At 41.3% G+C, this 16,275-nt stretch overlaps 1 protein-coding gene across 4 annotated transcripts in view; it reads right to left on the minus strand.

Annotated features, from left to right (window-relative positions):
• Window positions 1–1,721: 1,721 nt before the first annotated feature.
• NOL4 (nucleolar protein 4) overlaps window positions 1,722–16,275 on the minus strand; it is a 248,946-nt gene continuing 234,392 nt past the window's right edge. For 2 of the 4 annotated variants that reach the window (XM_034762852.1, XM_034762853.1), the window contains one exon: window positions 1,724–4,020. In XM_034762852.1, coding sequence (XP_034618743.1) covers window positions 3,827–4,020 — 194 coding nt within the window. In that variant the 3' untranslated portion in view covers window positions 1,724–3,826. Of the gene's footprint in view, window positions 4,021–16,275 lie in introns of all 4 variants that reach the window. The other 2 variants (XM_034762851.1, XM_034762850.1) reach the window with 2 other exon arrangements.

The following is a 16,275-nucleotide window of genomic DNA, read 5'->3' on the forward strand; positions in this document are numbered from 1 at the left end:
TTTCAGGTCGGGATACCTACTGCAATAACTGGATATAGGGTGGTGAGACTGGGATTCAAAAAGATCCAAGGAAAAGAGGAAACAGCATTCTGAATGAGTTTCCTGTGAAGTGACCAATAAGCAGGTGAAGAGGCAGGGACGGATAGCTTAGTGGTTTGAGCATTGGCCTGCTAAACCCAGGGTTGTGAGTTCAATCCTTGAGGGATCTGGGGAAAAATCAGTACTTGGTCCTGCTAGTGAAGGCAGCAGGCTGGACTTGATGACCTTTCAAGGTCCCTTCCAGTTCTAGGAGTTGGGATATCTCCATTAATTATTATTATTTAAGAGAGATCTACTTAACTGGAAGATAAGTAGGCTGGAAGTTCTGTTTCCTCAGGAAGTGCAAAGCTTTCAGGGACAAGATGCATCTGAGAGTGGTACTGAGTCCAGGGAACCAGATTCTAGCAAGAAATTTGTATATCCATTATTCACATGCAGAAATGAATGGTGAATTATGACTTGATTAGAACTCCCAGATGGTGGTTTCAGGATTCTTTTGTGAAAGAGGAAGGCTACACCTGTAGGTGAGTCTGACTGTTCCAAGATGCATATGTTTTTGTAAAAGAATGGGTGAGCTTTTCTCTAGGTTCACCTCTAAGGGCTAAAACTACTGTAGGAGAGTGAGAGACCACCCAGAGTGAATCCTGCTGGGACTTAGCCCAGATGAGTTAGTTTCCAGGTAAGGAATTATAAAACTATCCTCCTTCCTGAAGGCCACCACTATCACGGATATGATTGTAGTGAAATTTCAGGGGAACAACTCAGAATTTAGGTCATATGGGAGACAAGTTGTCCCTCAAAAGAAGTGGGCGTAAGTCTGGAGGGTTTTAAAGAGGGATAGGGACTTGAGTTCTAAGTAATTGAAGGATTTGATTCCAGCATGTAATGAGTCTGAAAAAGATCCCTGGAGATTCCTGAGAAGGGGATCTGTGGTGGAGGGGCATGCTTGTTGAGTGTCTATGAGGGATGGGATGGGAGAGAGACCTATGCTCTTCAAAGGGGAGAGAGCAGGAAGGCCTTGAAGGCTCCACTGAGACACAAAATAGTGCCAATAGTGCTTCTCTCTCAAAAAATAATATCAAATCAAATTAAAAAAAAGAATGACGGGGGAAGGGGGTTATAAAGTAAATCCCTTACCTCTTCTTTCTCTCAGCTGTCCCTGACATCCAGTCGAGCTCTGGCTTTAGCATGCTGAGCCCCGCAGTTTTGGTTCATTCCAACTGGCAAACAGCTGGGTGGACAAACTGCTCAGTTGCTGCTTAGCTGAACATTTGAAGCACACCAGCCCTGCAAGAGAAGACTAGGGAAACTGCAGTCCTCCTTCTATATGGAGGGTGAAAAGCCTGCATTAGCTGTGCTCTCTTCCATGGCTCTTATGGTTGAGGACTAAAGACGTTACCTCAGGAAGAGTCACTTGCTACCTCCCTCACTTCAAGGCAGGAAGATGCAGAGGAGTCTGGAGATATTGGCTGAAAACATAAGGGACTAACATCAAATCTCTTGCTCCTGATTGGCCCTTCAATTCCTGACGGATACCAGAGGAGAGGAACAACACACTCTCTACACTGGAAAGCAAAGCCACAGAACATTTTTGAAGAAAAAGGCGAGAACACTGTGTTAATTACAGTAGGAGAAAATACATCTATTAAATGATGGGCAGCAATTAACAAGAACTTGCTACAGTATTCACACAGTCAATGGCAAGTGCCTTTAAAGGACACTTGATAGATTTTTTTTTTTTAAGAACAAATTTTACCAGTTAGATTGTGTTGCCTCAAGCCAGGTTTAAATTGTGAAGTGTTAGTGACTTGGACCTCATGATTTATGCACCGCCTCTCCGTGCTCTTATTGAAGAGATTCTTCATTAGAACAAAGCTCTAGCTAGAATTATCCAAATGGATTTACTCAATATTTTTGAGAACTGAGCTGTGGCGACTCCAAAACTGGCATGGAAGTCCCCTTTTCCTGTTTAAAGAAGACAATGCTGATAACTGATTACACACTGTTTGTTTAAACGTTATAATGTTTCACAATCGTTAAACACAGAAATCTGTTTATTTACCCAAACAAAACAGAGGAAATAATTCCAGCCCTCAGTTTTTGAATTTTCATTTAAATTTGTGAACAGTAGTTCACAACTTAGATAGATGTTTGTGTATCTATGTACCTTCAAAATACTCATATTTCATAGCCTTTTTCACATTAATATTCACCAACAGTATCACAAAAGTTCTTTTTTTTCTTTTTCTTTTTCTTTACATAACTGTAAGCAATAGTAATTCTAGAAACACTAGAGGGGATAAAAGCATATCAATGTCCCACATTACAAGAAAAAGTGCACATTACTGGGTCACAATCACAGTCATTACTTGGAAAACTATATGTAACAAGTAGCTATAAAATATCACTGATGCCTTCAACTCATTGTCAAAAACTGAATTACATAAAATTTTGTACATGAAATAAGGCAAATTCAGGAATGCACAAGGAACTTGTTAGTCAACAAAAGCTAAACAGAACAAATAGTACAGTAAGCATGAACGAAAGTACTTGTCTCTATATATTCAAAAATAAGCTTGCCTTAGTGCACAAAAAAACACCATTAATGTGTATTCAACCTTATAAAATAAGAAATAGGGGATGGGAAAAGTTGGGGAGAGGAGAGAAGAGTTTAATTAAAGTTGCAGCTGCATCCATTTATCATTTTTGTACAGTTTTCAGCTAGGTGTGGGCATTACACAAGTCACACCAGAAATGTCAATGGCCTTTTTTTCTGTACTTATTTTGTTGAAAGGAATAAATAAATAAATAAACAAACACAAGAGTGCAAATTTTCAGATTGTCACTTGCAACCTCTTAACATTCAATCATCTACATCCAATCGCTACTAAAGGGACTTGTACAAGACAGCAGCAGCGATCACGGAGTTAAATGAGCTAGCTGTAAGAAACCAATTTTTTTAAAATGATATGTCTTAAAAAACCCCTCATCTCTATTAACTGCTAATAAAGCTGCAATATATTACAGGATGGAGGTGAGAATGGCATGAATGTAAGGAAATGCATGCTTCCTTTCAAAGTGATTCCAGAGATGACAATTTACAGTACACAAGGGAAGGGTTATCCAGCATCGAGTTACTTGTTGTAGAAAGAATATGAAGTTGGGGAGAAGGGCAGGGACAAGGGGTTCTGGAGAGGAAGAGGGGGACTTACAATATCTCCTCAAAACATTTTTAGGACCAGTGAAAAAGTTTACCAAAGTAAAAATGAAAAATTTTGAATGAAAACAAAAGTTTTTTTCTGTTTTGTTTTTATAAAAATTACATTTTTGAAAATACAAGATCCTTTCCATTGCAATTGTGTCCTGTGGCAACAGGACTTTTGGCAACATTTTGCCATATACTGCAGCTTTAAGTCCAATGAGTCAGTAGCACATTCCACTAATATTGCACTTGGATCTTGAACCAATTTTTACCACCACAGCATCGTCTCTTTTCTCCACTTGTTAGAATGAGTTAACAATCTCTAGCCACTTTTTTGATATTTATGCTGACACACTAAAACAAAAAGCAATAGGCTGGACACATTAAAGTACCTCAGAACTATCGGAGGTCAAAGTTCACTTGAAGCACCTTAACACATCACTTTATGGATCAAGAACAGTGTGGCATTATGGTAATTAACTCTCCTAAAAAGACTGCAGTAATTGAAGCGTCTGCTCTGGGAACTCAAAATGTCATTAGTGGAAACTCCGAGATAAGACTAGGCCAGAATGAAGGTCATGTGACTCAGTTCTGCTGCAAAATAAGGTTTTCCAGTTCATCTGCAGAACGCAATAAAAATGCTGCTGATTCTCGATACCCTGCAACAAGCTGCCGCACTGCATTTATTTCAGTTGGACTCAGCTGGGGTCTAGAGCTTGTACTACTGGAGGATCCGGAGCTGGTTGCTAACTGCCTCTTCATACTGAGATCTGTTGGACCTGGAAATAACGAATGGAAAAAATGGAAGCATTAGGTTTTCCTGCCAGAAAAAAGTTTCACTACGATAGATTTGTAGACACAATTCAAGAGCAACGACAAACTGCTCGCAGCGGTTTATCAGTAAAAGGTGAAAAGTAGCAGCTATTCATAGTGAGGGCATGTTGCAGTTCATTTTGATATGTAACAGGGTTCATTCACTCCTTGGCTTCTGCTAACATGGCCCAGGGTATGGGATCACTGGTGGTGGAAATGTCAATCTCAAGAGTAGGAGTACTTGTGGCACCTTAGAGACTAACAAATTTATTAGAGCATAAGCTTTCGTGGGCTACAACCCACTTCTTCGGATGCATCCGAAGAAGTGGGTTGTAGCCCACGAAAGCTTATGCTCTAATAAATTTGTTAGTCTCTAAGGTGCCACAAGTACTCCTGTTCTTTTTGAGGATACAGACTAACACGGCTGCTACCCTGAAATCTCAAGAGTAAATCTTGTATGTGCAGGGGGCAGAGCTTTCTCAGCAACTGGACCACATATGGGACTTGCTTCCTGAAGAGATTGGGATAAACACCAAGCTCCAGAACAAAATGCAAAACCAACTTATTTCCAGCCATTCTGCAGTAACGCCAACAGAATCACAGTTTAAGGGGTCAGGGGGAGGGGAGGAACAACTCCCTACTCAGTGGAGGAATGGAAGGAAGGGAGAGAGAGAGAAGCTTGATTAAAACAATAATAGATTTGTAAGGCCCTGGAGATGGGAGCGGTAGATAAACAGATGTTAGCAGAAGGGCTAAGAGCTATACCGATTTACATCAGTTGAAGAAATGGCCCTTAATGTTCCTTAATTCTATTTCCTTTTTGGCAACCCTGAGATAAAGCTACCTGTAGATAATGCCATATTTTTGCGGTCACTGAAGTCAATGGCAAACTTCCCATTCACTTCAGGGAAGTGCAGGCAGAGTCAGGCACACAAAAAAAGACTGGTCACACAGAACCTGCACTGTTAAACATTCTTACTTCGAGATCTGGAATTGGTAGTACGAACAGGTGAACTATAAAGACAGCCTAGCCCTCCATTCACATTCACCAGTTTTACATTGGTATGACTGCTTTGTTTTAATAGTTACCCCAATACACCTGGGATGAATGAGAGAAGTAGGCTAGTGAATCTACCTAATGGTCATCATACATGATAGGGCAAGGACTATATCACGATGAAGCTCAAAAGGAGAACTCTAAGGAAGTAAAATCTCAACACAGCATACTGAACAAGAGTATACAAATCATAATGTCAGCTTAGCTGAATGGTTGTAAGAAGCCATTAAAGACTTCTATATTTATTGTGCCAGTACTGAAAAGTTGGCCATTGAAATATTGAGGGCATCATGCTCCAGATGAACCTACTTTAATTTTTATGTTCTTCCCTGGACTCTCATTCATGTCACAGCCAAAAACACACAGAAAATATATGGCAGAGGAAAGTTTCTGTAGCAGAACAAATCTTTTTCTGAAATGAGAATGAATGGTTTTGCTTCTCAGCAATCCAGATTTTTAAATAGTTGAATAGAATATTAAATTTATTTCATCAGTAAGTACAAAATGTTGTAATGTTCTCCTTACTTTAATGGGCTTTTTCTTGCAGTATTTCAGCACAAGCAGTGAGACATCTCTCAAAGGAAAGCTAGAAGTAGGCCTGATACACAATTGACATAAATTGGTGTGGTTCCATCAAACCAACAGAAGCTGAGGATCTAGCCCAGTATCTTTAAATGTGCCAATTAACCCCCACAGGGAGATTTTTAACTCCACAGAGTGTATTTTTTCTAAAATCCTAACGGAATCTGGAAGGAAAATTCTATGCCAACTGCAACCAATATCCACACACTGCACATGCAATGGATCATCAAAACTCAGTCAGAATTCACCTGAGTCTAACAAATTAATAACATAAACTGAATGCTGGTACAGAGGATCACTGAAGATGTGGGAGCTCACTCTATACCCACATCTATACCCAACTGTTCATTTGTGGCATCTCGGTCACCTGGGACTACAGCTCTTCCTGAGGCCCCTTTGATGATCTTGGACACATGTGGGACAGTTACCCCACCTGTAAGAGAAGAAGAGATGCTAAGGGAAACAGCTGGATGAGCTGCAGGCTTTGAATCCCCCGTGTAGAGAGGAGATTGAGCAGAAATTGGTGACCCAGGTTACATCCTGGAAACAGTTTGAAAAATAAAGATGAAATCTAGAAGAGTTTTAATGCCCCAAAGAAACCAGATACCCTCCCCTCTTTTCTTTTGCCTTTATTTTAAATGTTCCCATCTTAAGTGAAGTGAATCACCCCATCCTTGATATTTGAATCATCTCTTCTTAAAAGGCAGAGCTGAGCCCTGTGCCACTGAAAGCTATAAGCACTAGGCACATAATGTTTTCAAGTCATGGAAAACTTTCGGCACCCAATCAGGATGAAGTTCCATTGTGCTATGTTCTGTACAATCACGTACCAAGACTTGGCTCTACCCTGAAAAGTTTACAATCTAAGAAGGAAAGCGACATATGAAGCATAGGAAGAGAAAGATACAATCAAATATATGTTGGGTCTTTTTGGATGACTATAGCTCAGTTAAGGGCCAGCCAGTCCCATCTGTCCTCGGCGTGTCATGGCAGAGGTGGCAGTGTTGCAGGAGAGAGTAGTAGCCTTACAGATCACTGCAGGGAGCATTGTCTTTGTGTAAGGGGCAGAGTGGAAGAGGGCACAGAGCCACGTGTGTGAGAAACCGATATGAGCAAACAAGGCTGTCATTGGCGGTAGACAACAGCAGGTTTAAGGCAATGTGATAGATGAGAAGGACAAATAAGGACGGGCAGATTTGTGAGGGGCCCATAGAGGTCAGGAAAAGAAGCTTGAACTTGAGGAAACAAAACACGGGGGAGCTAGTGGAGGAATTCAACATGGGAGAAGATGAGATTGGAGTGTCAGGCAAGCCAGACAGCCTGAGCAGATGCACTGTGTGTGGACTGAGGGGAAAGCTGGGGCAAAGTATGATCCTCCCAGATCAGACGAATTCCTACAGATTTCTATCAGGACAATGAAGGAGTTATTTCTGTGCCAGATTACAGCTTACTGTCCCCAGCCATTTTGAAAATAAGTTGCAAGGATTTCTTTTATAAAGGGGAAAGTATTTTTCTTTCACTCTCCTTGTACTCAGAAGGAGCTGAACCACCCTTTTTCTAACTTTCCAAAAGAATCAATTGTACCTTTCAGCACAGCCTAGCGCTGAGGCCAATACAGAGCCACACTGGCCCACGGGAGCTCCAGGAGACACAAGAAAAGTGCCTGCTGCTACCCTTTTGTGGGATGCAGCATTCTCTCCTCTCCAACCCATGCCGCAGAACAGCGAGGAGTGAGGGAACAGTCCGTGCGTTCCCTTGAATGCAGGAACTGCAGCTGTGCCCAATCCTTACCTGGGTTATGAAATGGGGCTCTTGCACCATGCCTCCACGGCACACCTGGGTAAGGGCCAGGCACAACTTACCTATAAGAATTTACTGTGGGCCGGAGACCAAAGCTAGGTAATTTCATCCTGAAAGATTCAAGTTTCAGAACATTCTGAATGACTGAAAAGAAAAAGGGCTAGAATGGGAGCGTGTACACAGCCTCATCTATAGCTGTCACTAGCACTCCCTGGAGACTACATATAGTGCAGTGATACTTCCATTGGTGCTAAATCACTGCCCCACTCTGAAAAGAAATGAAGTGGGTATGACACACAGTTTCAACACTGTAAGTGTTACCCACACCTAGTAGTATATGTTAAGAACATCATAACTCATTTGTAGCTTCATTAGTTGTACTGGTTTCTTCGTGAAATAAGGCATAAATGTATCACACACTCTTCACTGTCTGTATTTTTCTGCCTATCCATATGCAATGTCAAATACTCGGAGAGCAAACTGAAGCTTCAGTAATAAGAATTAATCTATACAGATTTATATAAACAGGTGACTAATTCTATAAACATAAACCATAATTTATATAGAGGGATATATCAGGGCTTTAGGCGCCTAAAGTGACAATTGGCACCTGAGTCTTTTTGTGACTCTAATCCTGGGTGTACTCCAGTACTGAGCAGTACCTGTAACTACTGGGCTATAAAATAGGCTCATCTGAGACTTCCTCAATTTGTCCTGTTGAAGCTGTTCCACTGTGGATAAATCATTGGCTCAGGGAGACTGGATCCTCGGTCTCCCACTTCCCCAGTGAGGGCTCTAACCAGCAGGCTACAGTGTAATTGTCATGCTTACTTTCTCTGGCCCAGTGTTACCGCGCTGTGGCTAAATAATGAAAGAATCACAGCTCTGCAACCATTCCCGGGGATTCCTCTCTGCACCAGCTTCTCTGCAGCTCCTGGGCTGCAATGCAAAAGAGCCTGGCTACTTCCTGATTCAGGGCCTTTCCCCTTGATGGGCCAGGAGGAAAGCAGCGTGGAGTGGACTGATGGGAGTGTAGTTCCCTGCTTAGCAAATCCATCGTTTATTTCTACGTGCACACGAGTAGGTCTTTTAAAATACTTTTAAATAACTAGTTAATGGACTGCTTTCATGGACCTTTATCTCCTGAAGCCACCAGTACAAATGATTACATCTGGTGCAAAATGGGCAGCTTAGAGAGAGTTTCTTATACTATTTTCCCCTTCCCTTATGTGGAAATTCATTTCTTAATAACCTTATGTTCTCTATTGTTGTGGTCAAAAACACCCACGCAATGATTTTAGTTCAAAGACTCAAGCCTGAGGCCAGTTTATTGACATACATACCAGTGCACTGGGGTGCAGTCCGAAGACTGACACCCCGAGGGCCGCTCGCAGGCGGGTTTTTATTTCATTAAACCGCAAGTAGAGTACAAACAACACGTCATGAGTTAAGAAATTAGGGTCGGGATCAGTTCCCCCCCCCTCCCCTAGGTACCTTCCTCATTTTTCCGAGAAGTGGATGTTTATTTGGGTAGAGGGGCGCTTGGTGGTTTTCCCCAGGGGTGGTACTTGGCACCAGTTTGGGTACATTTCTCAAGACACATGTTATTTTCCGGGGTCTTTTGGTTAAAGATTGGGGGGGGGGGGTCCATGGGATGCCTAAAGAAGATCTATGATTGGCTATTTTTGTAGATAGCTGGAATCATGGAGTGGGTCACAGATCACCCAAAGGAGAAGCTGCATGAGTCAAGAAATTGCATTTAGCTAAAGTTACCTATTGCTTCACACAAGTGGTTATTATATTTCATTAGTCATGAACATATTTAATTAGTGCTGCTGCTGGGGCTTTTCTTCTATTCTTTCCCTCCTTGCCCCCCACTCCTCTGGTCATGACCCTTGGCCGAGTTTGGCTGGGAATTGTGCAGTCTAGTCTAGTTCAGGCCCTGGCCTGTACTGCTTTAGCATAACAGATCTCTGTTGGAGGGTTTATTTTGGGGCCTTCAGATTCACAGCTCTGGCTATTAAAAAGAAGGCCCCCCTGCTCTATTTTCCCACATTATTAACCTGGCACTGTGCCTGGCACTCCCTTTCATTAAAAGGAAATAATAATCTGCATTTTTTGCAATTAACCTTTCCATTTAAATTTCCCCTCGAGTATACCAGGCCTGCACCTTTTGGAATACCCTGACCTGTCACAGAGTATTTCATGACAATGAAAAAATCTTGATATACAAGGATGATCAGCTTGCACAGTAACTTTGGTCTGTGGCAGTGTGCAAACAAAGATTAAGCACGTACTGGACACCTGAAGACAGGGTCTGTATTTTTTGTTCCTTAGTACACACTTTTATAAATCAAGACTGCTACCTATCATTTTCACCATAGCACAGCTTCTTAAGCAGTGAATTAGACAAAGTGTTCAGACAGAGAGTTTTCTGAGGGCTTCAGTGAGACTGATGGATTTACATTTTAACTTTAAAGTTAGGGAGTCATTCCAATTACATTCACCTCATTTCTTTTGCAAAGCTTAATGGTTCTAGTTTAATTAAATCATTCAAAATATTAAATTTTTTTAATAGGAATCCTCTCTTCCTAGGAATCCTCTCTTCATGCACTAAACAATCATTTATCAGATTAGCTGCTGAATAAATCTAATATTAAATATGCTGTTGGACAAACAACTTTACTGTAAACTGCAAGATCTATAAGTGAACTAATTATTGCCTCATACACTATTCACTGGCAAGGTCAATTATTTAAAATTTCAGCGTCAGATGTATGATATGACCAATGATAATACAAACACTGATGGCTCATGAGTGGCAACACCATATGTGAGTTGTCTCAACAATAATCTCTTCAGAATTGCACGCTACCAGTGGGTAACTACCAATATGATAGTTAATAGCCTGCTGAAAGCAAATAATGCTCTAATACATTTAACATAGACTCTCAAATTGGTCATTATTATTGTAGGCAATAATTATAACAGCAATACCTCATTAAAAAAAGACTGACATGCATTTAAGCATGTGTTAAGATGTCAAATTACTTTACCCCATGACAATTAACCAACTTTTTTCATCTATCAAGATGCAAAAGGCAATGGTATTTAGCTATAACAAAAGGCACGTTCCCAAGAAGCAGGGACACTGTCCATACCTTGAAATATATTATGCATAGTCTTTTTACTGTGTAATTTTTATTCAAATATTTTTCTTCAAGTGCCACTGCAAGTGGTTAACATGCATTCAGATAGTTTCATATCCCATTCCAATAAAATTAGACTTTAATAATTGTTTTCTATTTATGTTATTTTTTTCCAAGTGAGCATTATTTATTATGATTAGAAGTATGATTTATTATTTTATTTTGCATCTACCATGTTTCTCCTCTTCCTCTCTCTCAAAAGAGGGCAGATATGTGAGAAGCAATAATTCTCAGTGCTGGGACATCTCAGGCCAGGGTAACAGACACTAATGAATTGGACTAAGTCTTTTTTCTCCATTCTGCTTCCTTTCCCTCCCTCAATTGCATGGGAAACAAAACACTCAGCTAATTCAGTTAATGGAAACACAGCTTTGTAGCTTGAGGACGGAAAAGTTAGAAAAGAAAGATGTCTGTAACTATTCACCATCATGCATTTTCAAGTGACAAGCACAAGACACTTGCTTGGAGAAGGAGGTGATGACTGAGGCCCACCAGTGTCTGCCCCTGCCATCACAGGAAATCATCATGTGGAATACACCAACCTCATCCTAATAGATGATCCCTGCTCTACTATGCCGATAAAGGTGCAAAATAATGTACCCTTCCGTTATACCCTGTCAGAGACATTTCTTCCTGATTCCAAATGTGGGGGTCAGTTTAATTTTGAGCATGCCAGCCTGAATCACCATACATAAGGATGGTGGGGTCCATACAAAGTAGAAAAGAACAAGCGTATTGGAAAACTGTTTCCATCGCTCTCAGTAAGAGGAAGGAAGGATGATCATAAGACGGAAGTCTGTCAATAATATAGGGAGTCAGGAGACTCCCAGCTCTGCTATAGAGCTGGCCAAGTTACTTAACTTCTCTGAACCTTATTTTTCTCTTTTGTAAAATGGGGCGAATAATACTTGCCAAAGCTCTTGCCCCTGTCCCACAACCCTGCATTTCTTCCCTTTCCCCCCACACCTCCCAATCCTTACCTCACACATCTAAGTCAGGCTACTTCCTCCTTTCGTTCCTCACTGTCTGGATGCCAACACGGGGAGCATTTGAAAGCACAGGAAAGACAGTCTTCCTGCTTTCAGTTCCTGTGCCTGGCAGCACAACAGATCCCACCAGCCAGGACAAGCAAATACATGGAAAGTCCTGCTCAGCCCCTACAGCCTTGGTCTGGTGCATGCTCAGTCACACTGTGGGGACAGCGCATGCCCTGTCCAATTGGCAAGTCAGAATCTAAGGGGATGGAGCGTGCTCAATCTTTGGAGAATTTAGCTGCCAAACTCTAACAACGTCACCCGAGCATGTGTGAACTGAAATTCTTCAGAGGCTCAGAACCTGGCCAAATCTGGGTTAATTTTCATGGGGATGGCAAGAGTCACGTTCCTGACACCAGGATGACACCCCCTTACCAAATGTCAAGCCCCTGCTCCAAAGAATGGAGGTGCTAGAGCTTCTCATTGAAACAGCTTGAGATTTTTTTTAATGTGGGAAAAACAATGTGTTTTACCCTTGATCTTTTTCTCAGAAATGGCTGAACTGTTTTAGCTGAAACTTCCCCAAAAAATTCAGCCTGAGGTGGTCACTTGACATAGAAAATTTCTGCTCATACAGTTTAAGTTTGGCAAACAACTGAAAACAGGATTGTGTTATGAAAAGTGTGGGGAAACATTAACTATAGTCATTGCTACCTGTGCTACTTATAACAATAGTATTGTTTATTGCAATGAATATAGGGCCTTATGCGCCCATTCTAGGGTTGTTGCCAGGTAGGGAAGTAAACTCAGATTGTCCCTTACACTAAGGCCCCTTTATACTGCTCTGGCAGTGTAAATGGGTTTTAACATGTGGTTATATTACATCTACTCCTACTTCAAGGCCCCTTTATATGACTACCGTCAGTCTGCAGAATTTTTCTATTCAGTTGCATGGTAGGGAAATGTGTCCCCTAAAAGTCTGGAGGGTTCAAACTCCTAAAATTGCAGTGCCCCTTTCATCCATGTGGGGTTTAGGGACATACGAAAACCAAAGGCAATCTGCTTGGAGGCTTCTATACGGCTCTCTGCTTCCTCGTGACGGCCAGACTCATACAGGGGCTGTCAGGGTCTCTGCCAACCCAGAGAGCTTCCAGGGAGAGGGAGAAGCCATACACGTTATTGCAGACTCCATGTAAAAGAAGTTGAACTGATTTACCCTGCGGGTTTGAGGTGGGGAGAGAGAATTTGGCACTTTCTGCCTAATTCCTTTCCTGTTCTGCCCTCTCCAATTCCCTATGTAAAACCGAGATGCCTCTTGTTCAAGCTGCTGCAGCCCCATCCTCCCTTTCCTTGCCCATCCTTGCCTTTTATGCTGAGCAGTTTCATGGCTCTCCACCCCCTACACTTGTATAAGGAACTAATTACGATACTATCATTAGACATGTGGAAGCACAGGCTGAGGAGGCAAGCACAGCACAGCAGGGTATAGACGGGTCCCTGATGAGCAGTGGGGCATGAGTAATTGGGCCAGGGGATGCCTTGATTTGAAGGATGGGATCAGAGAAGGGAGGAAATTTACAGGGCAGGAGGCAACCAAATTAAACGAGTTACGTCATATAAAATACACATGTCGATAATTAAATGAGTTACGTCATATAAAATACACATGTCGATTTGACTATTAGATAAGAGAGTTAATTGGAGACAGTAATTACATTACTGTAGGAAAATGTCCAGAAATAGATATTCAAGCCATGAGTTTTTATCCAGCTTTTGCAAAAGGCTTTATTTTGTAGCAGATACAGATGACAGTATGTGTCTATACACCGTCCTGAATAAAGTGTGGGCTTGTTTTTACACTGTCAGAACATTTGTAAACAAGGCAAGAATGTCAGATGGGGATTACTGAATTCAGAAGGAAATGCTTTTTCAAAATGAAGACTTCTTTAGTAAAGGAAACAATCAACAAGCAAATTCTGCTCTACAGACACTAACCCTTCCCAATGTACTCATGTAAACGCTAAAAGACAGCAGTGCAGCTCCCTTCAAAAAAGAGCCATTGGAGCAGAGGAACAATTGCCCACAACTTCCCTTTGGGCTCTTTTGGAAAGAACAGCGCCACTCCAGAGCAGTCCCATCCACCCCAATTAGTGCCCATAAACAAGCCAACAAACTCTCATCGTTAATTGTATCAAAGGTTGGTGACAGATCTAATCATCACAGGCACTCTATCTTCTTCCATTGCCAGGAGGAGACCATCAACTAATGCAGTCAGTGCAGTTTTTACCCTACATAAATGCCTATAATCAGATTGACTGCAATCAAGGAAATCTAAGGAATCAAGGAAGTGCCAGAGTTGCCTTGCCACAACCTGCTCAATTACCTTTCCTAAAGAGGAAGAGCTCTGAATGGCCCAAAAGCTTGTCTCTCTCAGCAACAGAAGTTGATCCAATAAAAGATATTACCTTACCCACTTCGTCTCTCTAATTTCCTAAAGGCAGCAGATGGGACTCAGGCCAATAGTTAGCCAGATTGTCAACAAGTGTTGGTTTCTGAACTTCGGTGTATTGTTCTTGTTGGTAAGAGGAATACAGAAAAGTAGCTGGATTAAACAATTTTTCTCACCAGCTGACTCATGCAGGGGATCCTGAGGTAAGTAATAAGCTGAGAACAAATTCTAATAATTTTCAGCAAAAGGGGTGGGCACACTTGTGCAATCTTCTGATTATGTACCAGTCTGGGCCCAAGTGGGGAAATGGTTTGATAGTCATCAGGGCAGAGGGGTGAATGGCTGACCAGTTTCTTGTGCAAGATACACAGTGGTAGTGGGGCCATGGATGTTGATGACTCAGTGGGCAGATAGTAAATCTTCATGTGGGACTGCAGAACCCTTGCCTCAGGCAACACAGGAATACACCACAAAGAGGCTGCAGTACTCCAGTGAATTTAATAATGCTTGGTTTCTTGGGTCTATTAGTTGTGCAGTGTCAGGAAAGCTCCAACCATTGTTTCTCCTACAAGGCCCATTATGGTCCCTAATTGTGGCATACCACTTGGCACTCACAAATTAAAGATACAAAGAAATTAAAAAGAAGTTCACCATCACAGTTGCTAGCCAAGTAACCACTCTTTAGGATATTGACAATAGTATCTAATTTTTTTAATTGCATACTGAAATGAAATAGAATACTTCTGACATAGCTGTGCAATTCAATGAAATATGGAAACAACAGCAATGTATTTTATTATAAACTGTGTGAAGAAAAAAGCACAGTTCAAAAATCCCCTGTTGTAGTTAACCAGGACCTGGCATTATGTAAAGTGTAACAGGACAACAATGGCCGATGGCCTCTGTTGAGTAGTTAAGATATGGATAACTGTTTAGAGGCCCAATTCTGCTCCTATTTAAGTCAATGTCAAAACGCCCACTGACTTCAGCAGTGGAAGCTGGATCTGTTCTCATGTGCCCACAATTTAAAAATACATTGCGAAAGTGAATAGCATTTTCTCAAGAAAACTAGTTTCCAGGGATGTCTTATACTTATAAAAATATTTTCTCAGAGAACCTTTTCAGCATCTTAAACACGTCTTCTGTGCACATGGAAACAATTACAACTGCAATTTTCCAGCTTTGAGTTAAGAGTTTTGACAGCTAAAATATTGTCATTTTAAAGACTTTCAAAAACTCAGTTTAAGTCAGTCTCCAACGTTAGAGACAGAGGAATATTTTCTTCTGGTCCCAGGAACACCACATTCAGGCTCACTGTTGCAGTCCTGATAACAGCGGTAACAGTTTGAAAACTCTCAAGAAAACTAATTAGCATAGAGAAAACCGAGGACGAGACTGAACAGTTAATTTCTTGCAAAACTAGGCCTACTGATTTACCCTGTGCACCTGAGGCACCACTTTCCTCAACCAGAGAAGAATCACCCAGGACAAAAGCCAGTAATTCCTGTCCTCTGAGACATTCTGTAAATCCTCCTTTTGGATACAAGAGGCCCATTGTCTTTCAATTTAATCATTTTTTACTGACAGATAAGAGCATACTCCTGTTACCACTTGGGGCAAAAATCATTTCCTATAGTCTATATCCATAGGCAATCAATATTTTTTACTATTCCAAACAAATGATACAATTCTTGTTTGTTTGTTACTGTTATCTGCTACTGTAATGAGAAAGAAACCTTGGCTAACCAAAAGACATCACTACTTTTTTTCAGAGCATCCTGTCACCTTATGGTCACACAAAATTACCTACATTATTTTCAGCTCCAGGTAAACAGGAACTCAACATGTCTATTTTACACTTGTCATGTCCAGTCCTCAACCTGGGGTAAATCACTGCAGTCAGTGAAGTCCATGGAGCTATGCAGACTTACTCCAGCTGAGAAATGGGCCCAAATTCGTTTAATTTTGAAAGGTAGAATATAGTATTTTTCAACCTCTAATTAGAAAAATGCAAGCCAATAGCCACGTTTTGTGCTCTACTTAAAAGTAGACATAACAATAGACCAGGTCCTCATGAAGCTGTGCCTATTTACACATCAGTGGAGGATCTGACCCAATATTTGTACTCAGCTTTGTTAAGGACTTAGGAC

This window comes from Trachemys scripta, chromosome 2 (genome assembly GCF_013100865.1).
Source record: "Trachemys scripta elegans isolate TJP31775 chromosome 2, CAS_Tse_1.0, whole genome shotgun sequence".
Taxonomy (NCBI): Eukaryota; Metazoa; Chordata; order Testudines; family Emydidae; genus Trachemys; species Trachemys scripta.